General features: G+C 41.9%; 1 protein-coding gene and 1 long non-coding RNA gene across 5 annotated transcripts; one reads left to right on the top strand and one right to left on the bottom strand.

The window, feature by feature from the left end:
* Positions 1-392: 392 nt before the first annotated feature.
* LOC112842718 (uncharacterized) lies at positions 393-2,305 on the top strand. The gene is made up of 2 exons (XR_003214699.1): positions 393-1,311; positions 1,344-2,305. It is a non-coding gene; the product is annotated as an uncharacterized LOC112842718 (long non-coding RNA).
* On the bottom strand, positions 2,223-15,073 carry LOC100703645 (serine/threonine-protein kinase tousled-like 1-B). 4 transcript variants are annotated; one of them, XM_005458125.4, is made up of 22 exons: positions 14,678-15,073; positions 12,600-12,721; positions 11,893-11,961; positions 11,689-11,727; positions 11,496-11,571; positions 11,342-11,385; positions 11,172-11,255; positions 10,842-10,922; positions 10,630-10,722; positions 10,082-10,192; positions 9,352-9,488; positions 8,963-9,154; positions 8,693-8,759; positions 8,435-8,532; positions 7,986-8,067; positions 7,794-7,885; positions 7,609-7,698; positions 6,656-6,825; positions 6,392-6,527; positions 5,139-5,250; positions 4,938-5,045; positions 2,223-3,659 (listed from the first exon to the last, which is right to left on the bottom strand). In XM_005458125.4, the coding sequence occupies exons 1-22, from the start codon at positions 14,802-14,804 to the stop codon at positions 3,510-3,512; spliced, it is 2,280 nt and encodes a 759-aa protein (XP_005458182.1). In that variant the 5' UTR covers positions 14,805-15,073; the 3' UTR covers positions 2,223-3,509. The 4 variants fall into 4 exon arrangements, with proteins under 4 accessions (XP_005458182.1, XP_003453334.2, XP_025755735.1 ...); XM_003453286.5 differs by having other exon boundaries at positions 11,172-11,261; positions 14,678-15,072; XM_025899950.1 differs by lacking the exon at positions 11,689-11,727.
* Between the last annotated feature and the right edge of the window lie 848 nt (positions 15,074-15,921).

Below are 15,921 nucleotides of genomic sequence, written 5' to 3' on the forward strand. Positions count from 1 at the left end.
ATCACATACCCTATTCTTATGTGTAGTGATTACTAAAAACCTATTTTTGGCATTTAAAAGCGACTGAAGTTAGAAGTGACAGTAATTGGAGTGGAAAAGAGATCCTGCACATGCTTGAAACTTACCAAGCTGGAGATTTATAAAAGACAACGATACACAAACAGAGCTAATAAATCTGATGAAGGACAGAATTTTCTGTCTTTGTGGATACAAACACTTTTTAGTTCTGTATGTTCAGTTTTATGCACCTTCCCCCACTGATGCTGGACACCAAGTTTAACCTAAGAAATTCTGTAATTAACTATGATCCTTTCTTCCCTACATACCTTTTAACCACATTCAGGTGAGATTGTAATTGCATACTGTAACACAAGCCTGCTACAGCATTAAAATACACTCACCGGCCACTGTATCAGGTACACCATGTCACCTGCTTCTTTATTGGTTTTCTGCATTTTACCAGGTGGGAAATCATATTTGGTAACTCCAAAATCTTGTATTGTATTTTGAAACAAAACTGGATTGTCAGAGGTCAGAGGATAATGGACAGACTACTTTGTGCCGATAAGAAGGAAGTCAGATAACCACAGGTATGCAGAAGAGCATCTTTAAGCACACAAAACAGAGAACCCGGAGGCAGATGAGCTACAGCAGCAGAAGACCACACCAGGTGTCACTCCTGTCAGCTAAGACCAGGAAACTAAAACTTCACACGTGGCTTACCAAAACTGAGAAGCAGAAAACTGCAAACACATTGCCCAGTCAGAAGAGCCTTGATTTCTGTTGCAACGTTCGGATGATAGGCTCTCAATTTGGCATAAAAAACATGAACGCATGGGTCCATCCTGCTTTGTACCAGCAGTTCGGACTCAGTATCGACTGAGCATTGTTTAAACACCCCAGCTTGCCTGTATATCATTACTGACCATGCTCATCCCTTTTATTACCAGTGTATCCATCGTGCCTGTATAACACACGTCACTAAACTCAATCATCTCAAACTGGTTCCTTGAACATGAGAATGAGCTCACTGTCAGCAGATCTCAATCTGTTTGGGATGTGGTGGAACAGGACATCGTCATCTTGGATTTCAGCCAATAAATCTGCTGCAGCTTTGTGATGTCATCATGTTAATATGTGCCAGAATCTCTGAGGAATGTTTCCAGCACCTTGTCAAATCTATGCCACAAAGAATTGAGGAAGTTCTTAAGGCAAAACTGTCTCCATTAGTTACTGGCAAGGTGTAACTAATGAAGTGACTACCAAGTTTATTTATTTTATATACATATAAAAGTAGCTAGATATAAGCGTGTGTGTGTATATATATATATATATATATGTAGGCACGCATATATAAATATTGCAGACTTTCTTCGGCAATTACCACATGGGTGTTGTCGCCTTCCTCCAGTCTCCATCTTGTTGCACTTCTACCAAAGTTACATAACCCTCCACAGGAAATATGGGTCGCAGAGCAGGAACTAGTACTTGTCAGGCAATCTTTTAATGACGAAGCCTAGCATCAGATTCCTAACATATGACTTTTACTTTACTAATGGATGTATTTCTATTAAAATATGTTTTGCTGTATGTACCTGATATTTCACACCGTTCTGTTCAGCAGATGAAAACAGAGGGGGGTGGGGGGGGGTGTTTGTTTGTTTTATTAAACTGGAAACTTGTTATTCCACTTCCTCACTCGCTTTCACTTTCACACAAGCCGTGGGAGCTCCTCTCGTGCGGTTTAATGCTCTTGTAATGTTTCTGAATTGATGTTGAGTTTCTTTGTTTGTTTGTTTTTTTTACCTATCTAACAGCTAACATGTCAACAATCAATTCAGGATACATTTTTAAATTAAGGCATTACTTTTATCAATCCCCTTATCACTTTCGGCACATAAAATTCTTACCAATCCGGATCCACGTTGCCTACATTTGAGAGGGCGTAAAAGGCACAAAACCATACAGGTAAGTGTTTTATTTAGACAATGACAACATTTGGATATATCCACTCGAACTCTAGCCACAGTAAATCTTGCTGCAACTGCAGCCAACCTGGAGCGTGCACACTTCTGCTGGCATGAACATTTCTCACTACACAGCGCACTGGGCCTTTGCTCTATAGGTCTGTTGGACTTTTACATCAAAATAATCAAAAAAAGTGTTGTGGGTGGGAAATAGACCAAAAAAAACCAACAAAAAAAAAAAACACAGAGGCTGAATGTTGGTGGCAGAAGAATGTGTTGCATTCCCTTGAACAGCACAGCGGGCGTCTTATTTTATAAGAACAAAACAAAAAAAACAAGAAAAATCCTCTTAACACAGTTCAAGTATGCACATATGCGAGGTGAAAATCATTCACAGACGTGTTACAAACTAAAAGCGACACTTATAGCAGCAAACTGAGAACAGCTTTCAGGAGGAGATACAAATTAAACAGAGCAAAGTGATAGCAAGGAAAAGCCTCAATATTATAGATCTGCTAGTGAGTGACGTCTCCTGCATGTGAAATCTACAACCAATTCTGCGTCCTGATGACAGCAATAGCAGTAACAGCTGATCCAGCCCCCCGCCCCAACCGCCTCTTCTTCAGACGAGCTGGCGGGCGGGCGGGGGGACAACATGATGGATTTTTTACCTGAACAAAAAACAATTAAGACAGATTCACAGATCCACTTCCTGCAACAAAAAAAGGAGGAAAAAAAAAGTGAATGGAAGTGAAATTTGATGAAGCGGGAATAAAGCCCACACTGCAGTGCTAAAAGCCAGCTAGGAGACCAGATGAAGGTAATCTGGATTGGAAATGCAAACTGAATCCAGAAATATAATGTCATTTTTTTCCTTTTTTTTTTTTTTAAAACATCAAGTCTGATCAAGGTTAAGTGATCACTTCCAAGTCCTTGTCTCAGATCACTTTTTAAGTTAATCCCTGTGGGGTGCAGATAGGAGGCAACAGGTAAAGTCATTTGGCCATCTCATTAAAATGAATTGCAGGTCGCCTCAAACACCGGTGCCTCCCCTGCATGTCCGGTAACCCCCATTTTCTGACCCCTGCTGGTCAGCGCCCTCATTAGCATCGAGACTGTAACTGCAGCTTTATGTTGACGTGAGTTTTAGCCACCTCATGAGGTGTTTTATGACGTGCGTGTGTCTACATGTAGATGTATATAGAGCTACGAGAAGGGAGGAGGTCATTTAATGTCTTTTAAGGAGTTAATTCCTTAAACAAATCCTCTAGATTCATCATCGTCGTCGTCATCTGCTTTCCGCTCTTCTTCCCATCTATTCCTTCAGTTTATACTCCGTCTCCTCTCTCACGCAATTGAGTTCAAGGGCATGATCAGCCTTTACTTCCTCTCATTTTTCCATCTTTTCTCCTGTTCTGTTGCTAATGTATCCGTTTTAGCAACAGCTCAGGTGGAGAAAAAGAAAAAAACAAAGATCCACATCTACTAATCGATGAACATTCCTGCCTCAAGACTGGCCAGACGGTCCCATCAGAATGTTAGTCAGTAGGTGGGAAGAGATGAGGCGGAGGGCTGCAGAGAGCCGGAGGAGTTTGAGCGTCTCATGTGAGGGAGGAGGTAGGTGTCCGAGCACAGCTGGTGAACGTCGTACCTATCCTCCTTGCGATAGGCCAGACAGCGGCGGATAAACGCCTGCAGAGCACAAAAGAGCACAAATTAAAATGACAGGAGACATATGCTGCTCTACCTTTTGTTACTGTTTGCCACTAATTTAGATCCTATTTATGGCAAGGCAATATTATCAGCTGCTTCTCCGGTAAGTCTCTCACAGGTGAACTGCGGGTGGCAGTTCACCTTATTCTGCTGTGCCTGACATTTAACGTTTCTCCACCAGCTATGGGCTCTAATTTGAGTGTCACTCCAGCTTGCAGCAAATTTTCAGGCCAGAACACAGACTACTGTCAGCTACTTCAGCTCTGAAAGGTGTAGTCAGAGTCTAGTGCAGGACGAGATCCTCTCTGGAGAAACAGCTGAATGATATCAGGGACCACTAGTGGTCAGTGAGCCATCTGGGTAGGAAACAAGACGTGATAAAGGAAGGGGTGTAGCTAGCTAGCAGCTAGCTAAAGAAATACTAAAATGAATCATGTATATCAGGCTGTCCCACCCAACTAAAGTCTAGGAATAGGAAACTATTAGTTGCAGCTGACTCAGATGAACGAACATGTGTCAACATGTCGCTGGACTACCAAACTAAATCTCTGTTAATTATTAACACTTTAGTGCGCAACTGTAGCCAAAACTGAAACACAAGTCTCGCCCTGCTTATGCTTAAAAAAAGGAAAAAAATCATCTTGAAATGTGAGAAACTAAAACCAGTGAATTTTTCTGATTTCTTTCACACTAACATAAAAGTTTATCTCTTAGAGTACACAAGGTTTGCCTCAATTTAATATCTCTAAATTTCGCCAGATGTGATTATTTACTGATGGACTGTTTCATGTCACTTTGGGTTTTACAGGATTTTGCATTACTGTCAAACAGCAGATCCATTTGTCAGGTATTGAATTACCTGGGCCCAAAACAGACGTCCCAGCATGGTTATTAAATCTATGGATATTCCTTTTAGTTGAATTTAAAGAACATTTACTATATTAAGATTTTTAGAGCTGATGTAAAATATAGAAGATTTTATCCACACCGCCCACTATTGACTCACCATTAAGATGCTATGTGGTTAAAGGTCATTAGGAGATGCCATTTACAAGCTACTTTTCAGTCCCGAGTTTCAGCTTTATTGCATTAACGTTGAAATATTGCATCACTATGAACATAATGTTCATGCAATTTGAGATATCGAGCAGCAGGAGTAAAACTAAGCGCGAGCAGCATCCATTTTATAGCAGCTGTATCAATAAAGGTGACGTAAATGTCCTCGTGTGTCCGTAAACGTGTCTGTGTGTGCGCTACCTTTGCCTCTGTGCTGGCCTGTGGTTTCGCTGGGAACTGGACTTCTGTGGCTTTGAGGATGGTGTTTTCCTGGAGGATGTCCTGCTGTGACTGATTGTGACCAAACGGCTGTAAAAACAAAACACAAGATTGAAATTCAAAATATTCATGTCACTTCATCTGACCTTGGATGTTGTGATGCGTGGTGTTACGATGCAGCACCTTGCGTCCATAGAGGCACTGGAAGAAGATCACTCCCACAGACCAGACATCCACCTTGTTGGAGATCTTAGGTGGTTCCTTCCCCACCACAAAGCACTCTGGAGGAAGGTACCTAAATACAAGATAAAGCAAACACATTTATAAAAGGACATCGTATATCAGATCAGAAATACATGACATTATCTTTAAAAAACTGAATTGAGCTGCTTCCATACGCAGGCGGGTCAGTAGAGGTGTGATTTGTCCTGGCACAATCTACACACTCAGACATACCACAACTACACATCTGCATACAGAGCACCAGCTGTTCGACAAAAAGCCAAAATTTGGTGCTTTGTGCATTTTTTGTGCTGCAAATTTATTTATAAATAAAACTATACACTCTGACTTACAGAGGACTAAAAGTGCTAAAATGAATTTTCATTTTGTCTCATTAATCTGGGCCAAACCAATTTGCTCAGAAAGACAAAACAGTGAAATCAAGAAGACATCACTAGTCAGTTATAACTTAAGTCAGCAAGGGGTTTGAAAACTGTGTGCCTGGAGCAGGCTTTTCTTAGTGGGTATGATGCATTCTGATCACTCGGTCAGTTAATAGCTGGCTTTTGCAATGCATTCTGGGATACCTGATGGTCCACATCACCACTCCCATCAGTCCATTATTTGAGATCTCTCCGTTTTACCTTTATATGCAAGGTAACCAATCAGACATTGATGAGCTATAGTGACGATTTCATGATGCGCTGCGGTACACGAATCATAATTACTGTGAAATACTTCAATGTTTTTAAATAATAAGCAAATATTTTCAATAATTATTGATATATTTATTTATGATGTATTTATTTCCTTACTTTCAATTTAAATTCATTTCTGACACATTTACATAATTATTCACGGATTTAATTATTTATTTCATTTTGGCACTTTTAGCCCTCCACACCCTCCACTGTTTCCTTCTATGTGATAGCATGCTGCATGTGACATCTTTATTATTGTTCTTCTCATGTGGGTCAGTTCAGGACTGTAACCTGTGCAGATCCATACTTGACTCTATACCTACCATGTTTAAAAAATTATAGTCACGATTCACTGTACATCTTATTAGTAGCACAGAGACACAATTTATACACGACATACGCCCACAGATTTAGTGCGCCGTCTCTTTCAGATAATCTGCAATCATGGGTTTAACCTGTCTGTCAGTCTGGGAAGGGTATTAGTGTATGTGTGTGTGTGGGCATATGTGTTACCAGTAGGTGCCCGCTCCCTGTGATGTGAGGTCCATGCCGTCAACACCATAGTTGTCATCATCCATTATCTTGGACAGGCCAAAGTCTGTGATTTTGATTTCTCCACATGCTGTACCATCCACCAGCAAGATGTTACCTAATTGCCACAAACGCAGGAGATTCAGTAAGTGTTTAACAATCAGATATCCTGCTTTACAGTGAAACACTAAAAATCATTAAAGGAACAACAATTGACTTTGATTTCATGTCAAACAGGAGACTAACCAGGTTTGAGGTCGTAGTGGATGATGGGGGGTTTGATTTCATTGAGGTAGCGCAACGCGCTGACAATTTGCATGACAATGGAGCGTGCCTCTTTCTCTGACATTAGCTTGTTTTGTTTCAGGTAGAAGTCCAGGTCATTTCCTTCACAGAACTCCAGCACCGTGCAGAACCTAACAAAGACACATGCACATGGTTACATACTGAGGAAACAAAACAAAAAAAAGATGAACAAACAAGACAAGAACAGTATTTGCAACTTCAGCTTGTTATCAGTTTAGTGATCCTTAAGTAGCTAGATACACTGATTAATCAGTATACCTTTCTCTCAGGAGATGGAAAGCCTAGAGGCTAAGAAGAGACATTTCCTTCCCCCATATGTAGGTCAGAGGTCAGGGTCAGGACTTTGTGCTATTTAATGAGACTGATCTCAGTTTCCAGCCATGTAAGCAAGCTGCTTAGTTATCCAAGGAACACTTTACGAAGTCGGTACAATATGAGCAAAATTTACCTCAGAAATATTTAAACTGTCTATCTGGATGAACATATAATGCCCTCATTTGGGTATGCGAGACTGGCTGCCGCTTCCTTTAAGCACCCTCAGAGTCTGGGTGACTACACCTCATGTGCTGAGTTAACGCTCAGAGACAGAAGTTAAACCTTCAAAAAATAACATCCATTGTCAGAGCACGTTAACACTGAATCATACATTCCACTGTGATTTTCCAATCTGATACCACCCTCACCTAGAGCCTCGAGGCACAACACAAACAATTTATGCATTATTTGAATATTTACTGGGTTTGGTCTTTGCAAGGCTTCAACACTAACTAGTGTGCACCATGCTGGTTTACAGCCATTAGAAAAAAAGGTTTTTAACAGTGCAGAGAGAGGTGCATCCTGAGGATATGTGAACCCAGCAGGGCAGCAGCTGGCAGATGTCACAGGTCACTCACGTGTCAGTATCCAGAGAAAAATAGTCATACAGTTTGACTATTCTGGGATGGTCCAGCTGCTTGTGTATCCGGTACTCCCTGCATGCATGCCTAGAAGGGAAAATGTGTCAAAACAGCATGTGTAAATAGGGAAACATGTTGTCTTTGTGGACCTCAATTATTTTGTGTCTGTGGATGAGACCTACTTGTGGTAGTTCTCCTTTTTCTCCTCTCTCCAGTTCTTGTTGAGCTGGTGGATTTTAACAGCAGCATAGCGCTGCTCAAACAGGTCAAAGGCCTGCACGTGAAAGGAAAGCATGCTCATACATTTTGTCTGTAAACATACATACGCCCAGAGAGAAAACAGGAAAAGCACAGTCCTTCCACAAAGACAATACCTTATAGACTTCACTGAAGCCGCCCCTGCCCAGCAGGTGCAACAGAAGGTACCTCTCATTCAGGGTGGGATGGTCTTTAAATCTGAGTGAGAAAAATGCTTAGTGAGCAAAAAAAAATTAACACAGCATAAAAAAAATACTAACCATTCATACATTCAGGATGTGTGAAGTTTCTATTATATCATCTCCCTTGTGATACAGCAAGTTTCGGTGCCAATGAAATGAGGAATTAACCTAATGAGTACACAGCTGCTCAAGGCAATCACCAACTTCTTTGTGATTTATATTCATCATATGACCACTTGATGATTTTATTCCACATTAATTTTGTTTTCATTCATCGGCTCTACTAAATAACCACTGTGGAAAATAATACTAATGCTCATCCACAGTCATGTCTTAACTGTCAGTAAACAAGATCCGTCAGCGGGGTTGCCGAGTACACTTACGCTGAGCTGTCCTCGTTGTTTATCCTCTTCAGCTCTCTGATATGAAGGTTCCTCACCCTCTCCAACCGCTCCAGCTCTGCTTGGATCTCTGCCTCCTCCTGGACAACCATGAAATTTAGACATTTCACAGTTTAAAAACATTTTACTGATAGCTACGGTCAAACAATTGCTTTCAGCATAATTTCAACAACATTTTCACAAACAGTTGGTTTATTAGTTGATGCTTTTTATTTATTTATTTTTTTTTTAAACACTCACCTTCTTCAGATGTCCAAGGCGGAGCTTAAAGATTTCTTCCTGCTCGTGGTACTCAGCGAGGGTCAGTCTGCCAAAACACAGAGAAATCTAATTTTCCTAGGAATTCCAAATGACACCACTGCTAAGCGCGGCTTTCAGTAACTTAAATAAATATTCAAAAGTGAAAGTTAAAACTACCCATAGAACACAATGAAGAGAGGACAACTATTCATTCTTTTATCGTTTAGTATCATTCTCACAGACAGCATATACTTATTTCATTGTACTCACAGCTGGGGCAAGGAGGGTTTCAGGAAGGGGTCCGAATCGTTGCCGTTAACCACCTTCGTTTTGCGCTGCTTGGGCTCAGATGCGGAGGCCACAGAGAGGGAGGGAGATGCAGGGTTTGGAGGCTTTCTCTTTGCCAGCAGCTTCCTTTGGCGCTCTATGTCCTCTCTCTGCTGGTTGATGCCCTCCTGCTGCCTGTGTAGAAAGAAAGGCACAAGCAAGAAATGGATCATAAGGTAAACACTGAGGCTGGATATAGACAACTCATCTCTGTTTATATTCGTGGCTGTGAAGTGAAGCTTGCACAGAAAAATCACTTAAATCCAAACACAAACTACAAATAATAGTTGACTGTGTTTGATTTAAAAACAAAACAAAAAACAACACATCACTTGATCAGGTTCTGGAATGCGTATCCGTCAGTCCACTGCTCCGTGTAGGACGCTCCGTGTCTGACGGTGGTGAAGTGGCCGAGACGGAGGCGATCCTGCATGCTCTTCTCGCGACATGACTGCTTCTCCTGAGTGCTCTGTGGGGGAGAAACAAAAAACAAAACAAAAACAGGCAGACACACAGTTAGAACAATGGCTCTGTTGTTGAAGTATCTTAGCTGAGGCTCGATACTGTTTTCAATTCAAGCTAAGGACTCCAGCATAATATTCCAGTGATGAACCCTGATCAATTACCATGCAGACTAAAAGTGCATTAAGCAACGTTTAAATATTATGAAACAAAACAACTCTGAATTAAGAAAGGTTGTTTAAACACCAAGTCCTTCCACCACCGTGATACTATATTTATCTCGGTGGAATCCGAATGAGAACAAGTGGCTGATGAAGATGTTCAAAAACCTACCAACCGAAACACGCTTTTCTTTCTCTCAGCAGCTGTGCACCAAAGCAACGCTAAAACACCAGAAAACACTGGACTAAGAAATGTATTTTTCTTTAATGTCATCATCTGTGCAAACAATAAGCTTCAAGTTTACTCAGTAAACACTAGCTAATACATGCTAACACACTCCTGCATCATCTCCTCTTTCAGATGTTAAAGAGAAATGATCAGCTTTAAATGTAGTATTTTTTTTTTTTGCCAAATGTATGTATGTGTATGAAAACACACCTTCTCTATGAGCAGCTTCTTGCTCATGGTGATGCACTTGTTGAGTCTCTCCTTGTATTTCTCCAGGAGTTTTTGCTGTTCATCAATCTGCCGTCGCAGGTCACAGTTAGCCTGTTAAAAAACAAAACAATGAGGAACAGAATGAAAGACTGTTTACATGTAATATAAACCTAGTGTGATTTTGAAAATCTTGGTCCACTAAAATCATGCCTACTTGCCAATCAATCAACTGGACATGGCAACAAAAACCTTGACATATGGTCTAGATTATTTAAAATGATGCTAGCCAGCCAGACCAACAAGTTTAGTTTGGATCCATCTTCATGTAAACAGTCAGTCAACATAAATGTTTTACAAGTCAGAGCCAGGCACTAAAGGCACTTCCTCTCCTTTGAAAGTAACCCTGGAGATTAAAGCATATTGGCCAACTGAGTGATATGGAGACTACAGCCCCATGCGATCTGAACAGCCGTTCAGATCGCATGGGGCATCCTTCATCATCTGCATCACCTTCATCACCTGCTGATCAACACAGAGATCTAACTCACCCTGAGCAGGTCATCTATTCGTCCTTCTTTCTTTTCCAGGTCCAAACTTTTGTTGCTCTCCAGGGCAGCGAGTTTTAGGCCCGTCAGTTCAGTCTAAAAAAAGCCAAATAAACAACACCAGTAAGAGATGACAACTGCCTGATTAAAAATTTAAAAAGAAGCAAAAGAAGAAGAAGGAAAAAAGCCTCATCATGTCAGTGTGTAATCCTTACCTGGACACATTTGCTTGAGGAAGCTTTGAGATTGTGCTCTCCAAAGCACAGACTAGTAGGTGAGGAGCTATTCTGACGGATCTACGCACACAAAGGTTTTGTTATAAATCTTAAATTTACAGACATTTACTTGTACACAATGTCAATAATCGATCAAGTAAGTCTGATCCCTGAGCAAGATTTTTAGGGGACACATGCTTATTTGCAGCATCAAATTGTATCAAAGTGTAAAGAAAAGAGTAGCTTTGGAGAATTCACAGTGCTAAATAATCCTTATTTGGCTGACACTCGGCTTTGGTCCAGCCCCAGTTCATCTCCTCAAATACTCACGATGGAGCCTGGGGCAGAGTGTGAGTTCTGCGGAGAGCGGCGAACTGATGGGAGACCTCTGACTGGACTGGAACCATTTCCACCCTGGAACTTTGCACAGAGGATAAACTTAAGACTTAAGAAAGAGGTTCGAAATAATAATAAGAAAGAGCAGTTTTTGTAATACTCACATCAAAATAGTCACTGATCTTGGGCCCACGTGTCGAGGTCTTTCCTGCAAAAACAAAACAAAACAAAACAAAACAAAACAAACAGTTCAAATTCAATGTCAGCCATCAATAACCCCCCCGAATCATGCTGCTTTAACACAGACATCCACCATACCTTGACTACTCTCTGAATAGGTATCAGCTTTCCTTTTTCTCCCTCTGGACGACTCAGAGTGCTTCTTCTCCGGAGTCTGTAAATAGATATGAAACAAAAAAGAAAAGCATGAATCCCCTGTGTTTTATCTAACAAAGCAGGATCTTGTGGTGGTGTTCAGCAGGAAAGAGCAGCAGGAAGGAAGAGTACATACTGAGTAGGCAGGAGAGCTCCCTCTTTTCAAATCAGAGTTCTAGGAAGAGAAAAGAGGGAGAGGTGGAGGTAGCAGGAGAGACAGAAAAAAAAGAGTGGGCAGTGCAAGGAAAACACTGACAATATGGCTATGCTTATAAGCACATATTACTGTGCATCTCTTTAATAAGTGGTGTAATATGCTCTGACTGTATGTGTGTTTTACCTCTGACTCTTTGTCACTAGATGATCCCAGACTTCCATAGCTGTGATTAGACGATTCATTAGCCAGACCCTATTCAGAGCAAGAATTCAAACACAGAGAACAAGAGAACAGTCAGCACAAGTCAGCTATTCAAGTTCTATAATGATTACTAAACGTAAACAGCAGTAAAACAAACGCTGAAGGCAGGCAACGCAGCTGGCTCATCTGACAGGAATCTAGCCTCTGCAGTTCTAAGGTGTGTCACTTGGATCTCTTCCAAATCATGAACATTTCCAGGAACTATGACCTCCTTTTTAGGAAAACAGGAACTTTTTTGCCCGCTTTTCCACTAGCAGGAACACGTGTTTGGTTTTTACTTCCGGGATTGTGACGTAACCCTTTCTGGCAACTTCTGATCATGGTGGGAGTTAGCCACTGCTGCTTTAACTTCCGTAAAGCATGTTTTCTACAGCTAGCAAGTACCGATTGTCAACTAGACTGGATTGGCAGTTGTTTTTTTTTTCCCTTTCACACTCAAGCTAATTTCTCATGTAGCTCCTACAGTAGGGAAAAACAAAGGCATCCACAGCTCTGTAATGAGTCAAGAAACAAAGATACACAAAGGGAAGTTTTCTGAGGAAGTTTTTGTGCACCAGCTAACTGTTTTTGAGCGAGACATATGAAAATGGAGGCTTTATTTATTTATCTCTTCTTCTGTTCTGTGTTACCTTAGCACCGCCGCTGGTGCTCCCAGTGCTGCCTCCCGTGTTGCCGCTGACAGCTCCTGTAAACCTGGCCTCCAGCAGCTCCTGTCTCCTGGGGTCCAGGCTGTGCAGCTCCTCCATTGGGCCTGGAATGACGACAAAAGCACAATACAGTGAGACGCTTATATTATCACCCATAATCGTGCTATACAGAATTACAGCAGAGCACACTGCTGTGAAAAAAAGAATAAAAATACCCAATAAGAATAAAAACGGGAGCAGGAAGATACATAAGTCGATAGTATCAGGGATGGGATGAGGAAAAATTAGAATGAGAATAAAAATAGAAAAATGCATTTCATTCGACTGGGAAGGAGGCAGCCGTTCAAAAGACGTGTTTGCAATATATATGCTGGAAATTACAGCAGCTGAGTGACAATGTAAGTACAAACAGAAAGCATGGAGGGCATTTTACACCTAGAGAAATGGCACAAGAACAGACCGCGCTGGCTTTAGTCTGGCAACACAAAAATTGTCACCTGGCCCATCTACAGTATTGTTTCTTTAAAAGTTAGCCTGTCACACAGCCTCACTGCACTGTCCTCAAGCAGTCTAACCTTTGAGAATTTCAGTACTTCTGAACATTTGCAGATGGAGGAAAAATAACAAGTTGCTACATCACTCAAAAAAGAAGCAGACGGCAGCGGTGTGTCTAATTGAAATGCTACACGTGTGCATCAGTTCTCCTCACCCTGTTGAAACAGGCTATTTAGGCTGTGCAAAAAGCCCACATTTACAGTTGAATTTTCAATAGTATATAGATACATTTTCACACATCTCAGTGGTTGACCTTTCAGTTGCAAATCAGAACCACAATAGGCACAAAACGACATTCACACAATATTAAACCACAAGTGTGTTAACTGTGCGTGTGTTATATATACATATATACACACACATATACATATACACACACACACACACACACACACACACATATATATATATACACACATATACATATAACACACACGCACAGTCACACTGGGCCTAGAACAACCAGTTTCCTAAGTGAGAGGAAGGCAGGTCTTCATACTCCCTGCTGTCTGCTGCAAGTGTTTGTTTCCTTATTGGACATTTCCTGGCTGTCATCTTTACACAGCTTCTGGCACAGGGGCAAGCCTTAAAAGGCATAATGGACATTATGAAACCTTTGTGCAGTCAAACTGGGAGCACAACAGAATACCAACAGTATGTGGGGTTATTTTAGGACAGACAACATTTGGGTTAAGTGATCTATAAAGCTAGACCTTCGTGTTGGGAGAATTATTTTGTCTATTTAGACATTATTGTTATGGGTCTTGCGTAAAAAAAAATGTAATAAAAAAAAATAGTCCTGAGCACGTATCCTATATCGGTATGGTACCTATTACGCAGATTTTGATTCGGACTAACTTCGTAACACTGTCGCTGTCTCAGTAATTTTCCTCTGCCCTATAACTAATGGCCTTAGCTGGAACCGTCTAAACGACTGCTGATATTTACCCAGTTTTGTCACATTACATCCAGCAACTCCGAGTCACAAGTAAATAACATCACGTCAACAACATAGCAAAAGACGTGGAACAACAAATGCGCCCAAACTGGTTAAAAAAGTACAATCCACGGCCTGTTTGGTAGTTCAAAGTAGCAGGGTCATGCATTACAGCGCATTAATGGATGCATGCATAGCTGCGTTGTTTAATATTCCACTAGATGCTGTTGACAGGATGTTACAAACTGCTACAAAAACACTATTTTCGGATCGACGGCGATCGATTGACAAGAAATCCCGAAACATGACAGCGAAACAAAACGAAACAACAAGCTAGCACTGCCTTTGTGCAAACACGATAGCCCGTTGCTACTTAGACTGGCCATCAACTGAACTGACAGCTGACATTTGGCTTCCAATTCACGGCATCACTGAACTTGACATCCATTTTTTTTTTAACTTGAACGAACGCTAGCTCGACACGGCCAAAATAATCCACTTCTCCGGGGAAAAGAACGCACTTTGGGGAGAATGCGAGCGGGTCGTGCACTTGGGTGAGCTGGTGTACCTTCCTTGCTCTTTGCGGTCGCCGTTATTTGTGGTTGAGAAATCGTTGGGGACGAGGAGAGCTGCGACCAAGATGGCGTCGCCTCCAAACTTCCACCACCACTTCCACTGTTACTTTGGACACTCATGAAGCCACTTTACCGCCGTGAGGAGCCAGCGTACACACTGCCGTTCGCGGAAATCCCGAACTCGCGTTCATGGTTCTTGACACCTGCCGTCGCCAAACGGGCCGGTAAACGTGAGTTACTCCGTGGCTGTCGGAGTCGCTAGACGTCTCGCATTTTGTGCTCCGTGCGGGTCCTGCGGAGGAGCGGCTTCTTTCGAGACTCGTTGAAACGGATCCAATGTAACCTTTGCATGATGACCGCACGCGCGCCTGTCAGCATCCAGTTCGCGAGCGGAGCTTTGATTCTGGTAGGCGAGGCTATCGCGAGGCTCGCGCGCGCCTAGCTGCGCGGTGGGGGGATGGCGTGACACCGAAACAGACACTGATCTGGGATCATTTTACCCTCCTCCAAAGTAGCCCGAGGTTCACCAGAAGGCGCTGCTCAGCGTCGACCTGAGAACAGCTCCTTGTTTTGGTGAAAACAACAAGCACCCAAAAAAATGGCCGAAAGTTCGTGTCTGCTTAGAGAGAAGGAAGGGAAAGAGAAACACACAGTAGGCTTTATGTACACACACATAGTCGTATAAACTGACTTTATATACGTAGATATGTGCACTACTGTAAGTAGTACGTACAGTGTGCCAGTTTAGTTTGGCAGCAGGGATTGAGCGTGTGGGTCTGTTTGTGTGTGATGACTGAGTAAATGTGTTACAGTAGGCAGGGCTGTGGTCTTGATATACTGTTGTTTCAGTCTTGAACTACAAGTTGCGGGGAGGAGGGAAGGAAGGTATGGGGGGGGTGCAGGTGGGAGGATAGTGATGTGGTCTGGGCTATAAGGTCTTTTGTTCCAAAATTGGTGCAGTGCATCAAAATGCCTTTGCTGTGTTGTAAGACAGCACACACACACACACACACACACACACACACACAAAACTCTCTAACATTTAACTGTCTGGCCTACATCTCCCTCGGATTCCTGTCTAATACATTTATGTAACCTCGACATGTGCAGCTGGGAGTCAACGACTGTGCGGGGAAGCTTCCTAATCCCTAATATTTTTAGTGTTTTTAATCTTATGGGTTCAGATAAACATTCAAAGTGATAGTAAACACACCGCAAAACGGATTTTGTGTCTGTC

Source organism: Oreochromis niloticus, linkage group LG18 (assembly GCF_001858045.2).
Source record: "Oreochromis niloticus isolate F11D_XX linkage group LG18, O_niloticus_UMD_NMBU, whole genome shotgun sequence".
NCBI classification, from domain to species: Eukaryota; Metazoa; Chordata; class Actinopteri; order Cichliformes; family Cichlidae; genus Oreochromis; species Oreochromis niloticus.

What these genes read in the sequence shown, in the direction of transcription:
- LOC100703645 (XM_003453286.5), bottom strand. Translation starts at nt 14,804, where the DNA reads ATGAGTGTCCAAAGTAACAGTGGAAGTGGTGGTGGAAGTTTGGAGGCG. An exon ending in AGAAGCTGCTCATAGAGAAG is followed by an intron (nt 9,489 to 10,081) that starts GTGTGTTTTCAT and finishes TCTCCCCCACAG; the next exon opens with AGCACTCAGGAGAAGCAGTC. An exon ending in CCACTACGACCTCAAACCTG is followed by an intron (nt 6,528 to 6,655) that starts GTTAGTCTCCTG and finishes TGTGGCAATTAG; the next exon opens with GTAACATCTTGCTGGTGGAT.